This window comes from Urocitellus parryii, chromosome 5 (assembly GCF_045843805.1).
Source record: "Urocitellus parryii isolate mUroPar1 chromosome 5, mUroPar1.hap1, whole genome shotgun sequence".
In the NCBI taxonomy this organism is placed as follows: Eukaryota; Metazoa; Chordata; class Mammalia; order Rodentia; family Sciuridae; genus Urocitellus; species Urocitellus parryii.
Genome location: NC_135535.1, coordinates 46,953,880 through 46,980,760, shown reverse-complemented (window position 1 = coordinate 46,980,760; position 26,881 = coordinate 46,953,880). Strand labels below are relative to the sequence as shown.

The window sequence follows — 26,881 nt, the reverse complement described above, 5'->3', positions numbered from 1 at the left end:
TATATATATTTGGTACTGGGGAGTGAATCCAGGGTGCTCAATCACTGAGCCCCAGCCCCAGCCCTTTTTTGTATTTTGTTTAGAGACAGGGTGTCACTGGGTTCTGAGGCTGGCTTTAAACTCTCCATCCTCCTGCCTCAGCCTCTCAAGCTGGTGGAATTATGGGCGTGTACCACCACAACCAGCAGTATTTTTTTTAATAGTCCCCCCCCCCCCGGGAAAATCAGGTCTGGTAGGAGCCATATCAGAGCAGTTGCTGATTCTTTTTTTTTTTTTTTTTTTTTAATTTTTTTTTTTTTTTTTTAATATTTATTTTTTAGTTCTTGGCGGACACAACATCTTTGTTGGTATGTGGTGCTGAGGATCGAACCCGGGCCGCACGCATGCCAGGCGAGCGCGCTACCGCTTGAGCCACATCCCCAGCCCTCTTTTTTTTTTTTTTTTAATTTATTTTTCAGTTGTAGTTGGACACAATACCTTTTTATTTATTTATTTTTTATGTGGTGCTGAGAATGGAACCCAGGGTGCTCTACTGCTGAGCCACAATCCCTGCTGATTCTTTTTGCATTTGTATTTATCTAGTTGTTGGTTCTCTGTCTTTAGGGTTAAAGGCTTTCTGAAAATATCTGGTTTTATATGTTTGTTCTTGTTTAAGAAGTTCTGTGTGCTCGCCATTATTATGAAAGGATGGATTTCAATGTAGAGTGATCAGATAAGGGCTAGCAAATTCCTTGGTAACTTCAAAATATTTTCTTCCCTCCCTGAATAATTTTTCTTGAGAATAGTATTCCAATTTCTTTTTTGGGAAATCTGCTTGGATGTATGCAAAGCAGAATTGAGGAAGGGTCTCACAGTTCTACATTTAGATTTTTTTTTTTGGTGGTGGTATCAGAGAGTGAACCCAGGGGCACTTAACCACTGAGCAACACCCCCAGCCCTTTTTATCTTTTGAGAAAGAGTTTTGCTAAGTTGCTTAGGGCCTCACTAAGTTGCTGAGACTGGCTTTGAACTTGTGATCCTCCTTCCTCAGCCTCCCAACCCACTGGGATTATAGGCCTGTACCACTGTGCTTGACTACATTTAGATTTTTAATGCATCCCTTCATATTCAGCCAGCAGCTGGTCTTAACTGTGCCTGGTCACCTTGTACTACTGTGTCCCTGGTTCCATTTCTCCAAAGAATAAACCTTTCCAACTTATGTTGGGGTGATGGGTGGGGAAGCTGATCCAAAGGCCCAATTGTTTCTTAATCAAAACTTCAACTAAGTTTTATGTTTTCAGCCTCACTCTTATCCCTTACTTAAGAGGCTCCAGGTACCTCCAGTGTCCTGGGCTTTTTGGAGTCCTGTTTGATTGGGTTACTTATCGTGGACTCCCATGTCATTTCCCATCTCCAGGCATTGTTTGCTTTTTTTCCATTCTGCTAATTCATTCCCTACCCATCCTATTTGTCCACTACCCTATTTTTGAAATATGGTCTGCTGTGGTCTCTATTCAAGTTCTCTATATCCTTTTGTGTTTATGCTTCTGTATTTGCATTTATTTGGATGGTGTTTTAGAGCTCTGAAAGTAAATGTATATTTTTTCATCCCTTATTAGTGGGGAGTAAATAAATAATAAGGAATCAGTTGGAGGAATCAACTTTTTTAGTAAATGGTAAAAACAAACTTTTCTCTTTGTATTTTACTGGAATCTTAATCAACTGGGAGAAACAATATAGCTTACTCTTCAAGCGAGAGAATCTAGCAGAGGTGGTGATGCTTGTGTGAGAGGTAGAATAAGAGGTTTTGACTGTAAGGAACTTGTAGGTCTTTCATAACAGAGGTTTTCATGGTTTTAGTGGTGAAAAATGAAATTGTACTTCACCTTGATATATAAAACAGTAATTATTTTCCCACCAGAAATATTTACAAAATGTTCTTTTGTAAAACCTATGAGCTCCTTCCAAAAACTTTGGGATTCCTCAGATATAGATGGAAAGCCACTGCAAAAAAAAAAAAAAAAAAAAATGGCATTAGCCCAAACAGTGTGAGCAGCCCTCTTTATGGTGTAAGCATGTCCAGAACAAAATGACACTCATTAAATTTTCTTGAACACCGGTTCTGTTCCCGGTATTATGTCGTGGGCTTTAGGGACATCATCTCAATTCTCACAGCCACACTGTGAAGCAGGTGTAATAATTGGTGCCGTCTTGTAGGTGGGGAAATGGAGTTTTGGAGAACTTAAGGACTTGTTCATGGATACACAGTTAGGGAGTACAAAAACTGGAACTCAAAGCCCGGGTCACCTAGCCACGACACAGGACACTGGGCATGTTCTGATGGGCTTTGCTCCTCAACCCCCGGATTCACCTGGAACCATCACGTGGATTCTGTTCACTGAGGGCTGCCTCTGTTCTTGAATAGTGTAAAGCAAAACAAAACAAAAGCAACCCATGTCTCTAATCCTCAGGCAACGCCAGCTCCCAGATACCCCACCCTATTCTGCATCAGACCCCTGCTCTCCTCCGCAGGTCAAAGGTGAGTGCGACCCACCTGCCGCACATCTTGTGCTGTCCCTATTCTCGGACTCAGAGTAGCAAGAAAACTAGGCCCTTGATTGTGTCTTCCCCCAGGCGCGTGCTCCTGGACCCTGCGGCCTGCAGTTGTGCAGAATCGGGCTACCTTCCTCCACTCAGCAGCTGCAGCTGCCCCTGGGATGCTGCCTGCGCACCCGGCTCAGGGCACGTCTGCAAGGAGCGACTCCGGCCGAACCCCGGGCAGCTTTCACAACTGCTACCCAAACACGGGTCATCCTGCCACTGCTCAGGACCAATCCGGGTCTTCCCATCTGGGGACAAGTTGTTCTTACCATCAGCAGCTGTTGTGCCACGTCTCCGGGTAAAGCTCAAGATATTTAGTTACAAGAGACCTCGCAGCCCGCTGCCCTGTGACCTAGAGAACGGGCAGCCCGAGCCTTTCCAGCAGATGGCAGTGTTGAGACGCAGATAGGCCACGGCGGGGCCCGGGTTCCTGGCTTAGACCATCTTTTAATTAAAAACCCACTAAACCCAAGGTCCTCATTCAACCAAAAGCTGAAATGTCAGAAATCTGTAGGGAGATTCCAGGTAACGGAGGGAGCCGTGTGCTTACGCAGGCTCAGCCAGACGACTCAAGGGGATTTGTAAATGAGCTCTCAGAAAACTGTCAATCAAACAATTAAGGAATATTCTTTTCTTTTGCTTTTCTCCTTTTTATTCCGTCTTCTGGGTCTAGAAGGTGGCAAAGAGAGGAAGAGTTATCAAAAATGGTGGTAAAACTCTACACTGAAAACATGCTCAGGTGTAAAACCTGCACCTGTAGTTGAAGTCTCTGAGTCCTCTGCCTTTTGAAAGTTGTAAGGTTATTTTTTCAGGGAGGTGAATATCAGGTTCATTGGATAAAACAAAACTAAGTTTCAGACTAGTAGGGTTCAAGTAATCTTAACAGGCATTAGATTTAGGAAAGTCCAGAGTAGAGACCTGGGAAATTAAATTGGATTTAATGTCACATGTTGAGCAAAGAAGCCTAACCTCCCTTTTGGTTCCTTGATTTTAGAGCCTCGTTGCCTCCAGCCAAGAAAAGAAAGTACACACAGATATTGGATGACTCAGAGGACTGCAGAGTGTGGGCCCACCATTCCAGACCATGTGAGCAAATCTGGCTGTGACAAAGTCAAAGCCCTCAGTGTCTTGGCCATTGGATCAAAGCTTTTTACAAAAGCAATCCTACAAAATTATGTTCTCTCTCATGGAGGGCGATGATAGGCTCTGGGAGTTAATTTCTTCCTTCTTGATGTTCTTCATGCAGGTGGGGTCACATAGGTGCTCCCAGGAAAGGTTGACTTTCTGTCCTTCTGGTGCAAGTGAAATGCCAGTCTTTCAATTTCAGGAGCACTGTGTCTAAGAAGACAGGCTGCAGGCCTGCTGGTGTGCCCACTGCTTTCTTGAGTGCAGTTCTCCTCAAATTTAATGTGCATAGATTAACTCAGGGGTCTTGGTAAAATGAAGATTCGGACTCAATCAATCTGAGCTGGAGTCTGAGACCTGACTACCCAGATGAGGCCAATACTCTGGGTTCACAGAAGACCTTCCAAAAAGCAAGACTTTAGAGTATTTCTCCAATGGAAGGAAAGTAGAGCGTTGAACTTTCTTTACACTCAAATCACACTGGCAGGTTTCTGATTGATCTTTGAAGTTATGTAAAATCATATTAGAAATCTTCCATCTGATGCCCAAGTGGTCAGCCTGTTTTTTTTTTTTTTTAATTTTATTTTATCTAAAATGTGATGCATTGTGCTTTGAGCTTAGAGACCTGATCAAGTTGGGAACAATTTGGTCTTTGGGAGTCTAAGGATTTGAATTTTCAGAATTTTCTTTAGCATTTGCCATAGCATTTGCTAGGGAAAAGGATAATACTCCAGGCCAAATTTATTAGCTACTGTAAATGCTCATATGCAGGCAGTGTGAACGGTGCCCCAAATTCAGGGGTTGGGAATCTCTTCTCTCCCCATGAGTCATCTTGGCCAGGACAACAAGTTTTCCTCTTGGGGCTCCTACTCCTACTCCTGTCCCTGAGCTCTAGAGGATTACACCACTCTGAAAGGTGGCTTTCTCACCACCTGAAGTTGCTTCCTTTGTCTTTAGCCACCCCTGGTTGGAGCTGGTCCTTTCAGGGATGTCTGGCTTCAGCTTCAGTGTGGGCTGTGGGGGTCCTTCAGTGGACAATGATGTCATCCCCTCAGCCAATTCCCACATATCACCATTCCCTGGGAGTGCTATGTCATGACTGCGCTGGGTACCCAGCCTTGTAAAAGGGGAACCTCTTACATGGATCCACCTTTTACATGGATCCACCATAACTGACATCTAACCCTTCCATTCTAGAAACACAAAATGCTAAGTAAAGCCCCACCTTTTGATGACCTAGAGCTCTTTGTCCACCTTCCTAAGCAAAGATACCTTAGTTTCTTCAGGGATCCCTACATCTAGCCTGCAGCTTCTTTATGATTCTCAAACATAAAGCCTAAACAAATTCCTAGCCAGACAGGGGAACCATCTGTTCACTTTCCTCCAGATGCACCAGCTCAAAGTCACTCAAACCTTCCAAGAGTTTCCTCAACAGACTGGATTGTTGCTCTGGCCACTCCCAGAGTTAAGCTCCATCCTGTGGTGGTTTTTCTGCTGCCTGTCCCAGACAGGGCATTGATTTTTTTTTACCATCTTCAAGTCCTGGGAGAGTAACTGAAATGTCTCAACACATAGGAAACCCTGAAGTCCCATTTAAAGGTCAGTAAAAAAGCTGACTAAAGATAATTGGTTCCAGACAACTGTTCAAGAATGAAAATGAGCAGGTCCCCAGGGCCAGAGGGAGGCAGGGAGACAAAGGCAAAGACTTAGTTAATCCAAATGCCATGTTTTCATTACAGTTTATATTTTTAGCACAAGTTTTAGTGGAGAGCTCCCACTGATGTTGCAGAGGAGAGGGGTTTTTACAAGGTCCTGGGGAAAGAACACAGTAAGAGAGGAAGGGGGAACTTCTGCCAGTCTTATAGGCAGCAGTAGGTTTGCCAATTTTTAATGGGAGATTTCTAAATCAATCATTTAGGCTCTTCTGGATCTTTTCCTAAGAGGTACATGTTGGCCAAGGGTTCCAAGGTCCCATTTATTGAGGTCTGAATGTAGAATTCCTGGGTTGGTAGGAACAGATGTAAAATCTTACTTAGAGAGAAAACCACTGGTAGGCAGGCTCCTGTTAGCTGGTGCGTGGCCTCACTCAACCAAATAAAAGAGGTTCAAGGTCTCTCTGAGAGGCTTCAGCCTTCATATATTTTGAGCCTCATATGTGAAAGGGGTTTCCAGCTCCAGAGCCAGAGCTGTTGGCCCATGATGAGAGGTACATTGGCTGTGTTCACCCTCTAGAATCAGGAAAGTGCCAGTCTCATCTGTCTGGCATCTGGGAACTCTCAGATAATGTTTCTTGATTATCAAATGATAATAATTTCCACTTATCTCTGAGATTTGTTTAGAGCAAAGTACACACAATATTTTGAAAGGCGTCAGAGGCAAGCTTTCCATTTCCCCCACGGGGTGGGACTCAGGCATTTGCTGCCTTCACACTTCTGTTTCTCTCTGTGTTAGATTTTCTCAAGAGATCCGCAGATTTGCATGAAGGGAAGAGGAGTGTTCGAACCCTAGCTCTTCCACTCAGCAGCTATGACACCGGGCAAATGCTGTCAGGACTTAGAATCTCAGTTTCTATGCTAGTTAATGAGGTTAAGAAACCTTGCTTCACAACCACTCTAGAAATGTTTGGTGGCCTCTCTTCAAGCATATCTACTGACCTGAGAGTAGACCAGGAATAGAACATATCATATCATATTATTCCATTTCTATAAACTCCTCTGTTTGGTTAGATTTAAGGACAGTTTTTGACAGGAGAAATTATTTACTGGAAGAAGGCCTTTGTGTGTGGGGGGGTCTCCTAGAGGGCTGGAAGCAACCTGTTGCTTGATTTAATGGTCATTACACAGAATTCATTTCATAAGAAAATAAAATTGTGTACTCATGATCTGTGTACTTTTCTTTATATATAAAATACTCAGATAAAAAAGTTTATTGAAAAAGAAAAGGATCCTCACCTTGGAGATGACTTTAGGAGCTGGTGAAATACTAGGTGAAGTGTCTGTGCATGTATACAGAAATCACCCAGAGCAGCAGCTATTATTGTTAGTAGTAATAATAAGTCCCAGGCTCAGCTTCTGTCTGGAATTTCAGCGTGGGTCTGTGGTCCCTGGGGCCTTATCAGTTGATAAACAGCTCACAGGAAAGCTATGACTGTGTCACTTTTACTGTTTTGAAACCTTTGCTGTTGTGTTAGGCAGGGCAGGAAATGCTATGATTTCTGAGGATGATGCCAATAGTCCCAGTCCCCTGACCACCCTCCCTATCAGTGTCTGGAGGAGTGGAGCTGGCCTTTGACCATGTACCTGGGCACATTGACCTTGCTGCCAGGCTTGAGTAGGAAGCTGGCTGTGTTAGCTGGTTTGTGGCCAAGTACCGCCAATAGTTACCTAGAGTTATGTGGAGGCCAAGCAGCATTTCCCAAGCATATCTGAGTCCCCTCACTGTGATAATGACAGGGTCACTAATATCCAAAGGCAGTGTTGTTTAAATGCTGCGGTGGCAGTTGCTGGACTCAGCACTTCACAGACATTATTCCTTCATGGGATCCTTACACCACCCCTGGGAGGTATATATGGCTATTCCCACTTTTCACATGAGGACATGGAAACTCAGCTTAAATCATTTTCTTAGGAATGTTCAGCCATTAGGTAGTTGTGATTCAAACCCTTTGACTCTTCCTTGACCTTCTCTCCATTGTAGGAGAAATGAAGAAGGAAGGAAGCACTGGTTTCCCCCTTTCTCTGAATTTGATGGAAGCAGAAATGTGGAAGGGCTTTATTTATTTATTTACTTTTTCAAAAAGATTTTAGGCCAGGTAGCTTTTGGAGGAGTGAGGGAAGGAGAAGGTCCCAGCTTTGCCCACCTCCCATATCCTTAGATGGGAAGAAATTTTTCAGGATTTTCCAAAATCTCTCTAACATGGGAGATTTGGCCTTATAAAAACCAAAAAAATACATGTTTCGCTTAGGTGACATTTGATGACGATACTCCAAGAAAATCTCATTTTCTGTGACATTTGAGATCAAAAGCAACTGGAAGCAGGTCTATTGATTTACTTATTTCAAGAAGACCTCAATAGAAGCCTAAAGAAAGGAAAAGTTAGATGAGCAAAAGAAAACCCATCCCTTTGCTACTGCATTTCCCAAGCTCTGGGCTAAGTGGCACATTCAATAGAAGTTAATGTCCTATTTCTGGGTTATTGCTGCCAGCCTGCACCTGGTCTTACCAACGCCCACTGTTTCCCTTTCACTCCTGACGTCAGGCATGAATGATGGTAGGGGTGTTAGAAGAAAAGGGAAGCAGCAAATGTACCAATAGCATTTTACATAAACACAATCTGAGGTTGAATTGCACAGTTTGGGAGGCATATTCAAATTAAGACAGAGAGCTTGCAGGGATTATTCAAAAATAGTGGTCATCATGTGAAAAGGCTGTTATTCGACCATTTTTGATGAACAAAAGTGGCAATTTCATAGAGTTGATATTACATGCTAACAAGAATTCTGTTACTTTATCTTGGTTTGAACTTCTCAAGGTGTTTTCACTTTATCATTTGATTCTCTATCTTGGAAGATGGGCAGCACACATTTTTAATTTATATTCTACCACGGAGAGAAGTAAGATAGTAAGTGAATAAATAACTCATCTAAATTCAAAAGGGTAATTAAAGCCACAGAATCTTGGCGCCATCAAGACCTGCAACAAATTAGGGTATATTGGTTGCAATTAACAAAAACAAAAACATCAAATTGCCTTATACGCAACAAAGCAAAAGAAAGAAAGAGCAACAAAACAAAACAAACCCTTTAAAACCAGTGGCTCTATTGGCTCCTGTAACTTAGGAGGGTACAATTGGATCACAGAACTCAAATCAAATCATCTGATCTGGTGCCCCTCTTTGTTAACTGCTTCTGCTGGCATAACTTCATTCCCAGATGGACTTTTCCCTCATGTTCCAAAATGGTCTCAGCAGCTCCTGGACATGTTATCTCATGGGTTCACACTTTGAACCCACATTTCCCAAAGTGCTGAGATCCACTCTGCTTGGGTTGGATTAGCCCACGTGGCCACCTCTGATGCAAGTACCAAATACTGTACTTTGATCCATTCAGACCCTCCTAGGGCTGAGCGTCGACTTCTCTGAATCACATGGTAGAAGTAGTAGATTGATATTAAGGATGAAGTTTCCTATAAGTGTCCACCACCTCCCCATAGCGGTCACTGATCTCAAGTTGCTTGTCTTACTGATGAAGACACAGGCAGCAACATGCCTCCTGCCTCCCAGCATTTGACACCTGTCCCGAGGTCACTCTGCCTCACACATGGCCATGCAGCTGTCTGTGAATCTAGGAAGAAGAATCTAGTAGGAAGAATCTAACTCACCTGTTTCTTTGCAGTGACAGGTAGGAATCACAACAATGAAGTACAGGACCTTGACAGCGAGGGACAGAATGGGATGCCTGTAGACCAGTGCTCTCCTTCCCTGAAGTGGCAACCATACCAAAGTGTTCCTTGGCATAGTTTATTAAACAGTCATTATGAAAAACTGTAAGTGGCCTCCCCAATGCCTGGGAGGGGGGTGGTAGTGGAGGGCTAGAGGCTGAGGGGGAAGGGCAGTGCTGGATCTCAGTACTGAACCCAAGTATTTGGGCTTGGGTGTCACCCCATCAAATGGGATGGGTCAATGAGAAAGTGTCTGTCATACACCTGTTTTGCATCCTGGCTGAAGGATAGTTGGAACATGGGCTTCTGGCCTTGAGGACCCAGACTTGTAACTCTAACTCATTATAATTTACCTACTAAATGCTGGGGGGAGAGGGAATCTTTCTGGGATCTCATGCCCAGTTTAAACTAAAAGCTGGAAGATTGAGTTTTCCCAATACACTAACATTTAGTCCGGCAGTTAATTTATAATACCACAAAAGACATTTTGGGGGTCACATTAAGTTGTTATCCAGTGACCAACTCTAAAATCAGTATTGTCAACACATTGCATATTTTGAATGTTTAGCCTGCAACCATAGTTGGTGGTTTCTTTATATTAAGAGACTGAAATCAAATCATACAAATTATCCTAAAATTAGAAAAGTTTCACCTTATTTTATAACATTACAGTTAAAAAAATAAATGTGCACTCATGCATTATTGCTCTTTAATGTGCTTCTCTTTATTCCTTAGGGTATAATTTATCAACCCAAGGCTGCTGTTATTTTCCTTTGTTATAAATACCTTTTTGAAACACTAAAAAAAAAGTCAATGGTTAAAGAAATAGGATTTTGAAGTAATAAATATAATATGAAATGAGATACATTGAGTGGTAAACTTGAAGACCTCCTTGGTATTTTCCAAATTCAAATATAGCAAAGTTTATCATTAGGATGTTTATGTTGGACTAGAAGGAAGAAATATTTATCTTAAAACTAAGCCTAAGCCAGGGTGTGATTACAGGCACACCCCTGTAATCCCAAGACATCTGTTGATTAAATACCCCTATTATCCCAACAACTAGGGAGGCCAAGGCAAGAGGACTGTGCATTTGAGGCCAGCCTCAGCAACTTAGCAAGGCCCTAAGCAACTTAGTGAGACCCTGTCTCAAAATAAAACAATAAAAAGGGTTAGGGATGCAGTTCAGTGGCTAGGTGCCCTGGGAGTTGGTGTGTTTAATAGGAGGCAAAGGACACCAGTTGTTGTATAATTGAAATGTCATGACTTCATATCTTTGCTATTGTGTGAGATCAGAAAATGAAAGTAAGAATCTGTGGGTTTTGGTTTTGAGTCTCAATCTTTATTTGATTTTCTTGGGGCACAATCCACATTCTCTCTGAAGCATTAGTACCAATGTATGACAGTGTCCTACACAGGCACATGATTTTTAAAACCCTTAATACTTTTCCATCTGCATGCATCTGAGTTGATCAATCTTTGAGGTATTATCTCTCTCTTTTTACTTGAAGAGATTCATTTAAAAATTTGTTTGAACAGCTTATCTCTGCTCCAACAAACTGGAAAAAAGGGAAAACAGGATGATATCAATTCAAAGGTAGAGAGGCAAATTTATTTTGAATACTTTGCCATAATTCACTTTTCCTAAGCAAAAAGGAAGGTAAATAAATTCATCCAGTTTATAATTCAGGCTCTCTTGATTTTACTAGTCATGCCATTGAGAGAGAAAAATCACTTACTTTTTCTTTGATAATTATGCAGACTATATTACAAAATATCTCCCTAAATTATGTAAAAGCAATGGAGTTAGGGTTTAAAATTTATTTAACTTTTATTCTGAATGATGTTTCAAAGTTGTGCTATAAAACAGTTTTTTTAAAGTCAGTTTAATTGACTTGATGTTTAACTTTTGATGTCAAAAACATAATTGCCTCATAATTCCAGTGGCTTGGGAGGGTGAGACAGGAGGATCACAAGTTCAAAGCTAGCCTCAGCAACAGTGAGGTGCTAAGCAACTCAGTGAGACCCTGTCTTTAAATAAAATGCAAATAGGGCTGGGGATGTGGCTCAATGGTGAGTGCCCCTGATTCAATCTCTGGTATATTCCCCCTCCTCAAATAATAATAATTGCATTCTCAGGTAGATTTTTATAATCAGAGATTGGCCTTTAAGGCCCAAAATCATCTTCAGTATAATTCTGGTTGGTTGATTCAGGTTTTCTTAAATTACAGACTAATGATCATGTCTGGGGTATAAACCTTACCTTCTTCTTTCGGAATTTTTGACAGTTAAGCATGGAACATCACACACACACACAAAAATTCCTTTTTTCTTCAGACAAAGACAGTTTTTTATTACCCTTAATAGTGAGTTTATACAATTCCATCCATCAAGGCCTTAGAGTGTAAATTAGCAGATTAGTTCTAGAAATTGGCTCAATATAAATTTCGCAGATGGCCTAACACATACAGGTTTATCAAATTCTTCATTCAATGAATTTACCTTCTGTTATTGGTGGGCACCATGATTGTGAAGCCTTTAACTTATTAGCTACTGAAGGTAGTCAATGACTCAGTGACTTGATCCATTGAGGAGGTGCTTAACTTACAAAGAACATGAACATTCTTTTCCTGCAAAACCCAATAATGGTTTCTGTTTCTGGAAGTAGAGCAAAATTTAGAAACTCTATGTTGTTATTATAATGGCAGCCATCCAAATTGAGATCCCAGGAGGCAAAGATCCACAAAGTAGTGTAGTACTCATGGTTCCGTAGTACTCAAGTTTCTTTCCTGAGAAAAGAAATCCATATTTAGGAACCCTGAATTAAAAATCATTCCATATCTACAACCTGTATGGGAAAAACTCACCAACTTTTATATTCTCCTCTCTACTTTATCACGAACGCACTTAATTTGTTTCCTTTGAATTAACATTTTTAGAATATTTCATGAAACATCTTACACTCAAAGGATTGCTATTAAAAAAAGAGCATGAGGAGCTGGGGTTGTGGCTTGGTGGTAGAGCACTTGCTTAGCATGTATGAGGCACTGGGTTCGATCCTTAGTCCCACATAAAAATAAATGAATAAATGTATTTGTGTCCATCTACAACTAAAAATTGAAAAAAAAATTAAAAAGTAGCAATGATAAAACAAACAAAGCAAAAGTCTGATTAGCTATCCGGCCATCATCCCATTCCTTCTTCAACAAGGAAAGTCACTATGGTAGGTTTCTAGCACTATTACCAGATTGGAGAATAACAAGGAAATGACCATACTCTATTAAAAAACAGGTTTCCAGTTAGCAAAGTAACCGGATCTGATGACTTTGATTTAAAACTATTCCTGGCAATTCTGACCAGTTTGCTTTTTCATACCTGTACCAATGGACTTAATATTCACTCATTTGAATAACGATGGCAGAGCTGAAGAGACCGTTTTTTTTTTTTTTTAAGGAGGAAAGAAATTAATTCTCTGCCAGATATTCCTAGTAACACGGTGACTTTTCGCTTACATCTTTGCATTGTGTTGTGGAGTCAAATTAAGGGTTTAGAAAGCACAAAAGAGATAGGGAGTCTAAGGAAACAGTGCTTCTATTTGGCAATAATTGAACTGCTTCCTTGTGAGAAGAAGATAAAAAGCTGGGAGAGAGCCCACTGTGTTTTGAAAGATTATTTTCATTTCCTCAGTAAAAATTCAAGACATCTATTGATTAAATATAGCAAAAGGCGCCTCCAACACTATATTTTCTTGAAATGTTTTTACAATTGATATCATCAGTGAAAGAAAATGTATAGAAAATATTTATAAAATTGGTTTTTTTGATTCCTCTTTTCATAGACCTGATGTGGGCTATCAAGTTGTCACAGACAAAGGATTTAATTTCTCGCCAGCAGATGAAGCTTTTGTTTGCCAAAAGAAGAACCATTTTCAGATAACCATTCACATCCAAGTTTGGGGAAGTCCAAAATTTGTTAAAACCCAAATGGGCCTAAAGCCAATAGAAATGTTTTACTTGAAAGCTTTTGGAATTAAGGTAAATTTTTAAATTTAGCTTAATATAATTCAGTCAACATTTATTAAGTGTTCCATTTATCTATGGTTGTGTAATTTACCATCTGAAAACTGACTTAAAATAATAATTATTTATTTGGGCTACAAATGGGCAACTTGGTCCAGGGTTGGCTTTAAGACAACCCTGTTCAGGAGTTGTCTGCTGGGCAGCTCAGCTGGGCCATTTCCAAGATGGCTCACTCACATGCCTGTCACATTTGGGCTGGCCACAGTCTGGAGCTCAAATAGGACCGTAGCTGTGGGGTCTTAGCTTTTCTCCATCTCTCTAAGAGATAGTTTGCACTCCCTCATTGCATGGTGAATGGGTTTAAAGAATGAGTGTTCCCAGACACAGGAAGTGGACGCTGACAATTTCTGAAGACTGAGCTCAGAAACTGGCACAGCACCACTTCAGACTATAGTTTTTGTAGTTTTCAGTGTATAAATCTTGTCCTGCTTTTACTTTTATTTTTATTTAATTTATTCTTCATTATTTTATTCTTATTGATGCTGGTGCATTTTTCATATGGAGTAGACTCGTAGTTTTTACCAGATTCTCTAAGAGAAGTTTGACTTTAAAAAAGACAAAGAACCAGCCAGGCACGGTGGTACATGCCTATAATCCTAGTGGCACAGGAGAATAAGACGGGAGGATCACAAGTTCAAAGCCAGCCTCAGCCTCGGTGATGTACTAAGCAACTCAGTGAGACACTGTCTCTAAATAAAATATGAAAAAGGGCTGGGGATGTGGATCAGTGGTTGAGTGCCCCTGAATTCAATCCCTAGTATCCCCAATCCCTGCAAAAAACCAAACAACCACTAATTTAGACAGTGTCCCTTTTCCATGGTTTAATAGAGGGGAAACTGAGGCCTGGTGATGTTATATAATCCATCCAAGTTAGTAAGTGACAGAGCTGAGTTTAGAATTCAGGTAGTATGACTTCTGAGCAGTCAAAAGGTATTTATTAAATTATCACTTCTTAGCCAGCTCCTTAGCAGGCACGAGTATTCATTATCTACATATTTTATTCTGATGGTCAGCTTGGGCTTGGGTATGGGATATCCTAAAATGAGGCTTGGTTACTGAATACAGTGGTATGGTTGGGATCTGGAATGTCTCCCAAAAGCTCATGTGTTGAAGGCTTGGTCCTCAGTGCAACAGTGTCCATGAATGGAGTGTGACCTGCAAAAATTCTAACGTCCCCAATGAGATACTCCATTGCATGGATTAGTAATTAAATGGACTACTAGGAGGTGGTGGAAACTGTAGGCAGGTGGGGCATGGTGGGAGGAAGTAGGTCACTGGGGCCATTAGGGACATCTCCTTGTCCCTGGTCCCTTCTCCCACCCTGCCTCCCCTTCCTCTTTCTCTGCTTCCTGGCTACCATGAGGTTTCTGCTTTGACAGCAGCTGAACATGGACTGAAACCTCTGAAACGGTGAGCCAAAATAAATCTTTCTTCCTCTAAGTTGTTTTCCTCGGGTATTTGTCACAGTGATAAAAAAAATGATTAACACACACATCAACTCTTGTGCTCCCAACACAGCTCTTAAAACAAACAACAACAAAATAAATAAATACAAACAACAAGGAAATAAATAATAAAATATACTTTTCTTACTGTGGAGTAAGATATTAATAAATTAATATTTTATATTATTTCTTCATATTAAAAAATTGAAACATAATAGAAATGTAAGAAGAAGAAATAAAACTCACTCATATTCAGGATGCATCATTTGGTAGCTTAATTTTTCTTGTTATTAAAATTAATCTTGGCTGGGGTTGTGGCTCATGGTAGAGTGTTGCCTGGCATATGTGACGCACTGGGTTCAATCCTTAGCACCACACATATAAATAAATGAATAAATAATAAAGGCTCATTGACAACTAAAAGTAGCACATAACTTTAAAAAATTAAATGAATCTCATATTGCTAATATTATGTTTTGAAATACATGATATTATTAAGAACCCCATAAAATATTGTTTACAAAGATGATTCAGTTTTATATCATAGAGATGCATAATGTAAATTCCTGTACTATTGGAAGTTTCACTCCCAATATTTTTAGTGTTATTAATAAAACTGCACTGAACATCTATATGCACCCAGCTTTGCATGAGGCCAGATTCCTAAGAGGGAATTTACACATCAAAGATGTGAACCTTATGAAAACTCTTGATGTAGGCTGCTCAATTGCTTTCCAGAAAGATTGTTAAAATGCAAATACCCACAAGCTACATATTACATGCCTGGTTTCATTAGGTTCTTGCCACTATTCATGGAAATAAGTAAGCAGTAGGAAAAAAAGTATGTAGTAGGTGGTGAACAAGTGTCACTTTCTATATTCTACTTATTTATATTTTATATTGTTTCTTCATATTAGAATATAAGCTTCCCCAAGAGCAGTTATTTTTGTTAATTTTGTTCACTTCTTATTTCTAATGTTTAGAGCAGTCCCTGGAACATAGTAGATGCTCAATAAGAGTTTATAGAATGGATGAAAAAATGAAGGAATGCATGCCTTTGTGCTGCCTAGCTCCTGTATTTGCCTCCCCATGTTTCAACCATCTATAGGCCACTCTGTGTTCACTGCTTACCTGAAATACTCTGTTGTCTTGTGTTGTCGTTGTTTAACCTTGTAGGTCTTTGCTTGTTGTGTCATCAGTGGTGCACTGCTTTTAGGCAGGAACCACGATTTTATATGTTTTTCCAGTGATTTACAATTCCTGCCCAAAGTCTAGCATGGTGCCTTGAAGACCTTTTTAAGTACTGAAATATTATCTATTAATGAACATTTTTATTAGTAAATAAATTAATTTGTTAACTCTTTAAGTAATTTACTTTTTGTTGTTCCATATAGGTTGAAGCCACCAATCAAATAATTGCTATTGAACAGTCCCAAGCAGATAGGAGCAAAAAAGTTTTCAATCCTGTTAAGTAAGAATTTCTTTTCTGAATTCCTAGGTGAATGTTTTGGGAAGATCTATCATCTAATTTGTTTTGCTTATTTAAGATGAAATTCACCATTAGAATCTAAATTAGTAATAGTATGTCAATATTGTAAGTGCATATTTACCAACAAAAATAAGATTGATAAAATACATCGAAATAGTAGCAGAAATTCTTTATTGAAAGATCCATTTAAAAAATAATTCTTTATTACTAAAAACCTTACTAATAAATTTGGTTCCATAAAGTAGATTATAGCTATATCTTCCTTTCAATTTTTTATTTAAATTAGCATGGTGCTGATGGGATTAATTTCAAGGTTCCAGATCCAAGCTGTGTATACAATTCATTTTTCTTATTTTTTTAAGACTACATTGATAGATGGCTGAATGGATTCCAAGATAGAAAGCATGCACCACTGGTAGAATGCATAGCAACATGGCAGTCCAAAGTTAGAGTTCTGTCTCTAGAATGAATTGGAGTGGGATTTGCTCTTTGGTTCATTTGGCTGGGAATGCAGTCAAGATAGCTCAGGATTTCAACCCTCAGTCAACCCCTTTGGGCTAGGAAGAAGATGGTCCTACAGCCAACAAATCAGGCACTTGGACAAACAGACTCAGATGGCTGGTACATCTGGTTCTCCGTTGCCTGAGCAGGCTGGGCATAGCCTTCCTATGGAGGAGGCTGCCTCCTGTCACTAGACTAGGGAAGGACAAGTACTTAACGGGAGACCGAGGCCTTCAGGAAGAGCCTAAAGAAGTTGCTTGCCAGGAGGTGAGTGCTATAGCAACAGCACAGATGAAAGGCATTTCCTCCCCGCTGTGAAAATGACAGAACCCAAGTGCAGTGTATGGAGAGCACAGCCCTCATGCGTCACAAACTCTGGGCGGAGCTTGTGCTGAGTGAGCATTTCTTGGTGGCCTGAGTCATTCCCTGGCCTTCCCTGGCAGCCACTCCTGACCTTGCTGTGGAGTGTTGACTAGTAATTGGTGGTTGGGATAAACTGTCCTTCACGATGTGATGAGCACTGGGCTCTAAGCACACTGGACCCACTTGAGAGTTTAAGGAGTGGATTGGATATGATCAAGGACTCTGTGTTCTCGCATGATCTCTTGGTGTTTCTGCTGTTCATTTTAGAATTGACCTACCTGCTGACCAGGTCACTAAAGTAACGCTGGGACGTTTACACTTCAGTGAAACCACGGCAAACAACATGAGAAAGAAGGGGAAGCCAAATCCTGACCAGAGGTATTGGTGCCCCTGCACATACCAGTGGCCAGTCACACTGTTTGACCAGGAAATAGCCTAAAGGCTCTCTGATTCTCCTGGCTCTGCCAGCTGGCAAGCTGGGTCTCCTTAAACTGCTTTCCTCCTTTCTCTGACTCTTTCAGTTTAATAGTATATCCCATTTACCATCGGTGTCTTTCTCCTCCCATCCTCACTCCTCATCATGCCCACCCTCCTGACCAGCCTTGATCCCACCATGAGTTTCTAGAGTAACCATCTGTTCATGTCTCATTGCCATCTTGAATGGAAGACTGATAGCATTTCTCAAACGTGTGCACTGGTCATGAAGCACGGCTGTAACTTTTTTGATTAAAATTGCCTGCATGATTTAGACTTGGGGTTCTCAAAGTGTGGTCCCAAGAGTAGCAGAGAGAGTAATACCTGGATGTTAGAAATTCAAGTTCTCAGATCTCACCAAAAACCTGCTAAATCAAAAACTCAGGAAGTGGGCTTAGCAAATTGTTTTTTTGACAAACACTCCAGGTGACTCTGATACAATGCATAAGTTTTGAGAGCCACTGGTTTTAGAACCAAGGTTTTGGTATTGGGCAGAATTGAGTTTAAACATTTGATGCTGCCATTTACCTTGGGCATGTAACTTAGACTCTCAGAAACACATTTTCCTGTCTTATGAATGGTGACACTAACAATTCCTACTTGAATAAGGTTGTTTTAGGGACCCAAGTGAAATAACAGGTAAACTGCGTAGCCCAGCATGAAACGTTTTGAGTTCCCAATGGCAGTTAATAACAATTCTTGTGATATTTATTATTCTTACTGATTTATTTTAGATACATGAGCAGACTCTTGTTCTAGATGAATCAAAGAACCTATGTAGTGTTATGAAAGAATTTGTTAGCTTTTTTTTTTCATGCAGTTTTTAAAGCCAAAGCTTTTCTAGTAGGGATAGTTTTTGTTTTGATGGTCAAGCAACAGTTTAATCTTAAAATCATCTCATCAGTTTTGAAGAAGCAGTTGGAGTACAGAAGATGAAAACTGCCTTGAGAGCAAATAGAAGGAAGGTTCAGGTCTTTGATTAAAGTTAAAACCTGAGAAGGTGCCGGAGGCACAGCCCAGAGGTCAGGGTGGGTATGGTGGGCTAGTCCTGCTGAGACCAAGCCCAGGACAGGTGACTTGTGTGTCTCTGGACACAGGGACCTCTGGTGGCTTCCTGTTGTGTCTGTGAGGGATCCTGTGCTGAGGGACCAGGAATGGTGAGGGAGGCCAAATCAGCACAGGCCGGCTGAGCCCATGTTCCCGCCAGTATCTCTTCCCACAGAGGGCCTGCAAAACAGCTCACAACCACCTCCAACTGGACATGGGGCAAGTGGGGGACAATAGCATGTAAATCAAATAATTGCTCTCTCATTTCACCTGGGGACGAAGGTTAAAGCAGAAGGGAAAAGACAGTCTCTAAATCAGTAAACTCAGCTAGGTAAGTTCACTACTCCTTAACTGTTGCATGAATTGTGTCTCTGTTCCTGATGTGTTGATGTTGGTCTGTTGTTTCTAAACTAGATACTTCATGTTGGTGGTTGGACTGTATGCTGCTAACCAAGATCAGTTCTATCTGTTGTCTGCCCACATCTCTGAAAGGATCATTGTAAGGGTAAGCTTAATTCTCTAATTATTCTGCATCCTGGCTTCTTTTCTCCTTTGTAGAAAGGATTTGAATTTCCAATGACATGCTTGAAGTACTCTATGTCTTAATTGATGATAATGATGATGATAATGGTAACATTAGAAACTACTACTTTTGTTTTTACACAGTGGCTCTTAACCAAGGCCAATTTTGACCCTTAAGGATCATTTGGCAATGTTTGGAAACATTTTTAGTTGTCACAACTGGCATCTAGTGAGTAAAGACTAAAGATGCTGCTCAACACCTTACAATGTACAGGACAACCCCTAGGCAAAGAATCATTCTTCCCCAAATGCATATGATCCTGAGATTGAAAAATACTGATTTTTGCTCTGTGTTTTAGGCACTGAGCTAAACAATCTATACATGACATCATTAGACATTGTTAGACAATCTGCATATTATATTCTTGAAGCCCAGTGGAATCGAGGCTCAAGAGGGTAAATAACTTGCCCGTGATCCCACAGCCTGTAATGATGGAGCCTGGATTATAACCCAGCTTTCTCTGACTTCAAAGCCCAGAGGGTGAGCAAAGTGCCAGGGGGGGTTGTCAGTTGCCCCAAAATAACTGGTGACCCCAGGGAATCTGGGCCACTGTCTAGCTCATAGGAATGGCTCAATGCATTTTGCAGAAGGATCACAGCTGTGGACAAGAGTCTTGGCAGCCAAACCAAAACATCAAGCTGCTGGCAGCAGTGAGGTAAGGCTGGCCACTGCCGAGAATGCCAGGGCATGAGGTAACAGGTAACCACAGGCCCGGCAGCCCTGGGAGGGGCCCTGTTGTCATCACTCTTTTGAAGTGATACAAGGAGGACGTGCAACTCCAGCAGGGAAAGTCATTTGCTGCTGGCATGCTCAGGGACGCTGTTCATCTAAGGCCCTGGGGGACAGATCTGCCCACTTGGGAGTGGCGTCTCTCCTTGCCTGCTGTTCTGAAACAAAGGGCCCTCTGTAATTCTTTCAGTCAATTAAAAATAATAAGCCACCTATTAGTGGAAATCCTTCAATGACCTCTCAGAGTTTTAGTGGAGGTGAAGTAATGATATGGAGTCAACACCTCATGGGTTCGGATGGCCCTGTGAAGGCCACCGTACGTGCCCCAGGCTGTTTTTTTGGGGGGACTTGACATCATCTGAGGCAAGTGAGGTGCCTCTGAGCAAAGGCAGACAGGGACCTCTCCTGCCTCAAGCCCAGTATAGAGGTGCCTGTCCATCCCTCACAGAGGTCAGGGTGTCTTAGGCATCTGATGTAATCTGGGATTCCCTGGCTGTTGCAGCAAATCTGATTTAAAGTCTGGAAATTGAGATTGCTTCTTGTTTCTGATGTTGCTTTGGAAAAAATAAAGACTGTCATTGTTTTCTTTCTTACTCCCCCCCTCCTTTTTTTTTTTTTTTTTGGTACTGGGGATAGAATCTAGGGGTACTTTACCCTGAGCTACATCCTCAGCCTATTATTATTATTATTATTATTACCATCATCATCATCATCATCATTTATTTTGTGACACAGTTTTATGATCTTGCTAAGTTGCTGAGGCTGGTCTGAACTTAAAATTTTCCTGTTTCTACCTCCCAAGTCACTGGATCACAGGCGTGTACCAACATGCCCTAGGATGTGTCACTATTTTCCAAGTTGGCTTAGACCAGGTATTGTGATGGTGCTGTTCTGAGCGGTGTGACTTGTGCTTGAGTCAGACAGGCCACTAGTTACCTTCGTATTTTGAATAATTTACCTGGCAACAAGGTCTCTCCATTTGCTGCTGGCAGCTCCTGCAAAGCTGAACTGCAGCTGCACAAGTCCTCATTGCACAGGAGCAAGGAGAGGGAGAGGGAGGAGGTTTTCTGCTTCCTGGCTTTCTGTTAACCAGAACCTCTTGGCTAACTGGCACCTCCTCATACCAAAGCACAGTGACAACTAGCATATGTGATGACTTTGAGTGAAAGTTTCTGTAAGTCACCTTCAGTATGAAAATGAAAATCATTCAATTGCACTCAGCATAGATTGGGTATATTGTTATTTACTAAAGTTTTATTTTAAAAAAGATAATTGGGCCACTCTCTCCTATAGAGAAATGGCCTTTATTTGTCAGCTCTGACAAATAAACTCTCGTGTGTATCTCTAAAAAAAAAAACACCCAAAAACCAAAAAAAAAAAAAACAACCAAACAACAACAACAAAACAAAACAAAACAACAGATGAGTGTAAGGTGTTTCCCTAGCTATGATTTTTGGTTAAAGAGAATATTCTGTAGTTGTGTTGGGCAACACAAGGTTACCCTAATATTGATATTCACAGAAACCCTCATACAGTCAACTGAAAATATCTCATGGATATTATTTCATTCTAACTCCAAAACACACAAGTGAAAATGAATGTAGAAATTTCAGTGTATTTAATTAATATTTAAACCAACCAACCAAGAGAAAAGTTGAATTGAAGGAATGACATTACTGTTTGATTCAGTGATTTTTAGAGGTGTCCACAGCAAACATTTCCCTATGCATATGATTTGGGCAGAGGGAAGATCAGTCTATATTCCATACAAGAGTCAAATGTGGTCCTAAGAGCCATGGCTCTGTTCTGTTAGTTTGACCTTCAGAATAAAGACAAATTCAATAATTAAAAAAAATTACAGGACCTGGCTACATTAAATGAACCTCAAACTGCATTTAGCAAATTGAAATTCATTTTGTGGACTAAGGACCACTTCTCCAAATGGTAGAGATAAACGTTTTACTCTTTGGTAGAGGGTGACCGTATGAGGGCTACACCTTGATGAGATTTAGGCTCCAGGAGGTGTCCAGGAAGGACACACCATGTTTGTCAGAATTCTCCTTGGAGAGAGAATGGCAGGCAGTACCCAGTAATTGTTCATCTGCATTGTCAATCAAAACAGCTTTAGAAATACATTATGTTCCTGTGGTGTAAATTGACCAATTTAGTGGAAATTAAGGTTTATTCCAGAGAACAGATTTATTTCCCAGGTCTTTGTTTTTGGGACCTTTCTCCAATGGAGTTCCTTCAGTTTCCTTTGTTAATGACTAGGTTTTACTTCAGCTCCACTTTCCTTCTGAAACACTTAATTACACCTGGTTTGGAGTGCTGTGTTGCAGCAGGAGGGCAGATTATGTTTGTCTGCTTTTCAAAGACATGCTAAGATTTCCTCATTTTGATAACTAACAGATTATTCCAGTTCCTGTCCCAGAATAATAGTAATGGCCACAACCCCAAAGCACTCCTCCTTTACTTCTCTGCAAACCAAACTGAAGGGGCAAACAAAAAAGACCCAGGGGTAGGGAAGATGAGAGGCATGGTGTGGTTGCAAGGATGGGGATAAAGCAGAGCCATCTGGGTCTCCCAGTTCATTTTCACTGGCTCTTAACTATTTCTGACCACAGACCTACCTTCCCTCTCCTAGCACGCACGCACACACACATCTACCTTCCCATCCCTCTTTTAGAGATCAGATGAATTTTTATTTAACCATAGGCATCAGTTTGTGGAGTAATGTGTGTTTTGCCCTGTGGTTGGACATGCACAGATGTCAGCCATGGAAGGGATAACCAGAAATACAGAGTAGTAGTCCTCAAACCACATCAGGAGTAAGCATCCCCTACAAACACCATCTCCTGGGTCCACTCCCAGTGTTTTTGTTTTAACAGGTCAAGGATGCCTGAGAGTGCCCATTTCCCACAAACTCCTGGGAAATGCTGATTTGCTGACCTGTGCACCACACTTTGAATGGCACTGGTGGAGAACATTTCTAGACCCATTTTTGGAACCCCTTTAAAAAGTGCCAAAACCAATTTCCTAAGAGCTGCCTTCCTTAGGTCAAGCCTTCCTATTAACTTCTAGGCTGCTGCTTTAGAATCCCACCCAATGGTCAAGCAAAGAAGTTCCAATCCTTTCCAGGATTTCCAATCCTTTAGGACTTCAGTTACTATGCTGCTGGCTCCTATTCCAAGCACCTGCAGGGGGCACTCTTTACATTGCCTTCTTTACATTGCCCAGGGAATGGGGCAGCTCTGTAGGTTTGCTGCTGACAAGGGCAGATTATGTGATTGCAGGTTAAACAGAGATTGCTTTGTCTAGTGGAGCGTGACGAGGATGCATTTGTGACTCTTTGTCCTCATTTTTTTGCCAACTATTCATGCACGCATGATTTCAATCAATTCCACAACAACCCTCGAGATGGGTATATGATTATCTTTATTTTCCTGTACACTGGTACAGAAAGATTAATGACTGCCCCAAGGTCACATAAACAGTTGATGTCACAACATGGACAAGAATGTTCCAGTCTTCCCAAAATAAATGAGGCTGTGAGACAAATAAAAAAAATATTTTAGAAACATTTGTGAATTCATTTTGGTGTTTGATATTCATTATTTACTATTAGGGCACATGTGAATACACATGTGAATACAAGTGTAATTCTGGAAAGAGAAGCTACATTACAGTTGGCATTGACACTTGAAGATTGTGGATTCCAGAGAAGTTTTCCTCTCCTGATGAGGACCCTTCCCTAGGTCTATACATTTAGAACATTGTAAATCTGGTCCTGTTTTTAAAAATGATTTTAACATATTTTAGGGATTTGAGTTTTCATGTGATGAAAGTCAAAGGAGAGAGAATGTTGCAATTGTTTCAAAAAATTAAATCTACTTATATCTGCTGTTCCAGTATCAAGTTACCAACATGATAATAATTATTCCAAAGCTCATTAACATCAACAAAAAGATCCATCACTGTCCTATTTTGTTTCCTTGAATTGGCTCATTATATTTCAGCACAGAGCAAAATACATCAGCACTTTATGTGGCATACCTTTGGATTTAGTTGGCTGCCCACTCTAAAAGGATTTGAGTCAAAGCCAATTTGCCATTCACATCCAAGGGGGCTCCAGGGACCTTGCAGAAAAGCCCTTTGTTCAAGTGAATTTACAGAGAAATAATGTTCATAGTTGTTACTTTATATTCTTTCACTGTTCTTGTCTATCAAGTGTCAGTAGATGAGTCTTCTAAGCAGCTCAGGGCTCAGAGAGGTGTGAATGAAATAAGAAGTTGAAGACACCTGAAAAGTTCTTCCACTGAAACCAAATTAAGAACTAAACTTTGCAACTTCTTCCAGTTATTTTAATGAGTAACACATGGCTATGGTAAAGCAGTAAGTACCAAGAGAGTATGTAGTGAACAGTTAATCTCCTTCCCACCCTGATTTCTAGGTCTCCATCATTATTAACTTCAGAGACCACCCATGCGTACTCAGATGCCCAGCTTGCAGGGTCTCATGACCACCAGAAAGGCAAAGAATGAAGTCACTCTACTTGTACCGACTTTTTAAATCATCAGGATCCCAAATGTTTGTTTGGATGTGTGATAACCTGCCGCAAACGCTCAAAAATCACAGAATATGTCATTATTTTAAAAGCAAATTGATCTTTTAATTTTAAGAAGTTTGAGGGATTTAGAGACCCTTACATAAAACTATTTGAAAATAAACTCAGTAGCTGCAGGGAAACAGGGAGGAAGGAAAACAGTGTGATGGAGAATTCTTTGGCAAAGAATTTTAAGGATAAAGTCTCCAGAACTTTGGCTACCATAATCATTTCACTTGGTTGTTTAGAAGATTTCTCGGGCTACTTCGAGGCCACACCATGAAATAGACAAGTTAGCGCCGTTATGTATTCATCAGAGGAGTATAGCTCCAGGATTTGTTAGCTGTGTGTTTTGGGGCAATTTTTTTTACCCTTTCAGAATGTCAGCATCAATAAAATGAGGATAATAGTTCCTATATCACGGAATTGCAGTGCAGATCAGCACACAAAAGTGTAGCTATTATTATTCTTCATTACTATTGATGTTTAGGGAATAGTTGAGGTGTATTAAATATATTTGTATCATCATTTGCTTGTTGCTTACATATGAAATCAGTGCTTTGGTGAAACTATAAAGGGCTGGCTAAATGAAAGTTACTTTTATTTATCTGAACTTTCATAAACTTGTAAAGCATCCTGATTTAATGTTCTGATTTTTGCATTATTATTTGTTATTATTATTTGTGGAAAAGGAGTCATTTTCAGTTTTCTTCTACTTCTTCACCATCCACCTGGTATAATCTAAATTCCAGAGAAATACAATAGAGACGGGATATTCCAAGCCATAGCACATACAGCCTCGGCTATTGGGGGTCAAAATGACTAGAGATGCCTCCCTGGCTCTCCTGGGGCCCCAAAGTTATTCAGTTATGTCAGAATGTTCTACCCAACATAGGAATCTTATGTGAAAGCCTATAACATTCTGTTTTCCTTTGCTCCGAAGACTAACCATCGTGTATTCTTGATACCATAACTGTGGTTGTACTATGTTTATATATTTTTCCAGGCCTCTAACCCTGGGCAGTTTGAAAATGACAGTGATGCATTATGGCAGCGAGGACAAGTTCCAGAATCGGTTGTCTGTCATGGTCGAGTAGGGATAAACACAGATGCACCAGATGAAGCCCTGGTTGTCTGTGGCAACATGAAAGTGATGGGGACAATCATGCATCCCTCTGACAGCCGGGTGAAGCAGAATATCCAGGAGGTGAGCTCCAGGGCAGGCCGAGGGCTCCTCCTCTGACACCTTAGTCAGGTGTGCTCCATGCTCTCCTGGCCTCTGACCTGCGTGCTTGGGGCATCTTTACATGTTGCCTGTGAGACTAGCATGCTGCTTAAAATTGATGACTGTTGGTGCTGTTGGGTATCTCTGCTGAAACTGTGAAGCAGTTCCTACCCAAGAGACTGGAGTTACCTGACAGGAGCAGTGGGCAGTAACAACATGTCATTGGCTTCACACATGGCAAGGTTCAGAGACGTTTTCCACGGGCCATTGCCCTTCCTTCTATGCTTGTCAACTGCTTAAACTTGCTTTCTCCTTCCTACCTCCCTGCCTGAGCATGGCCTCAGTCCAGTTCCGGATCATGTTTCTCCTGGACCTCTCTAGCCTGCTCCTCCCAGGGTGCTGGCCTTGCTGGCCATTCTCCGTGCCCCCGACCCCCATCCCTGCATCATCTTTGAGGAGCAGTTGAGAAGCTATTGGGTGAATCCCATGACCCAGGGGATCCAGGTGAGATCCCCTGGGCCATCAGATTGATCTGGTACCTTTCCCCTCTGTGGAGAGGCAGTAAGCCCAGTAGAAATCAGAATCAGACCTATATCTCAGGAAGCCACAGCTCCACTTGGGGGGTCTCCCCAGCTGTGTGATCCTGCATGAAACACTTAACCTCACTGAACTCAGGGTCTTCTGTCAGATGAAAATGTGCCTTCCTACCTGACCCTCCTGAGTCTTTTTTGAAATTTTTAACCAGTTAAGATAATAAGTACTTAACTATCTTGGAAATTTACAAGTACTGTGTGAACCAAATGGATTAGGATGAGGATTCCAATCCCTTGGCCAGGCCTCTCTTGATTCCAGTCCTTCCACCAGTTTCCACTCACTGCTTCTATCCCAATATCAGAGGTATTTCTGAGGCTGTGGTAGAACTGTGTTTTTAAACCTCCTTTCCTCATTCTTTTTTTAGCTAATAGGAGAACTAATCTGTAAATCGTTGGCCCTTGTTCCAGACTGCATTCCTTTCCCAGTGCAAATCTGCACTGGTTTTTCTAAACCAGCCAAGGAATGTCCTTCTTTGCTGAGAGGATTCCAAAGAATGGTGGTAATTGTAGACTTTCACACTGCTTGCGAAGCTGTAGTTCATGTGAAAAGAGCTGTGACCTGCTGGCCGGTTGGGAACTCAGGACTAGAAAGTTCTCACATGTTTC

The 26,881-nt window shown here is 41.1% G+C and overlaps 1 protein-coding gene across 1 annotated transcript in view; it reads left to right on the top strand.

Annotated features, from left to right (window-relative positions):
• The window catches only part of Myrfl (myelin regulatory factor like), a 115,314-nt gene that overhangs the window by 43,568 nt on the left and 44,865 nt on the right, over positions 1-26,881 (top strand). The window contains exons 3-11 of the mRNA XM_026386648.2: positions 2,451-2,518; positions 2,614-2,878; positions 3,575-3,666; positions 9,099-9,249; positions 12,983-13,178; positions 16,063-16,139; positions 17,289-17,399; positions 18,957-19,047; positions 25,464-25,664. Of these exons, the coding sequence (XP_026242433.2) occupies positions 2,451-2,518; positions 2,614-2,878; positions 3,575-3,666; positions 9,099-9,249; positions 12,983-13,178; positions 16,063-16,139; positions 17,289-17,399; positions 18,957-19,047; positions 25,464-25,664 (1,252 nt within the window). The remainder of the gene's footprint in view (positions 1-2,450; positions 2,519-2,613; positions 2,879-3,574; positions 3,667-9,098; positions 9,250-12,982; positions 13,179-16,062; positions 16,140-17,288; positions 17,400-18,956; positions 19,048-25,463; positions 25,665-26,881) is intronic.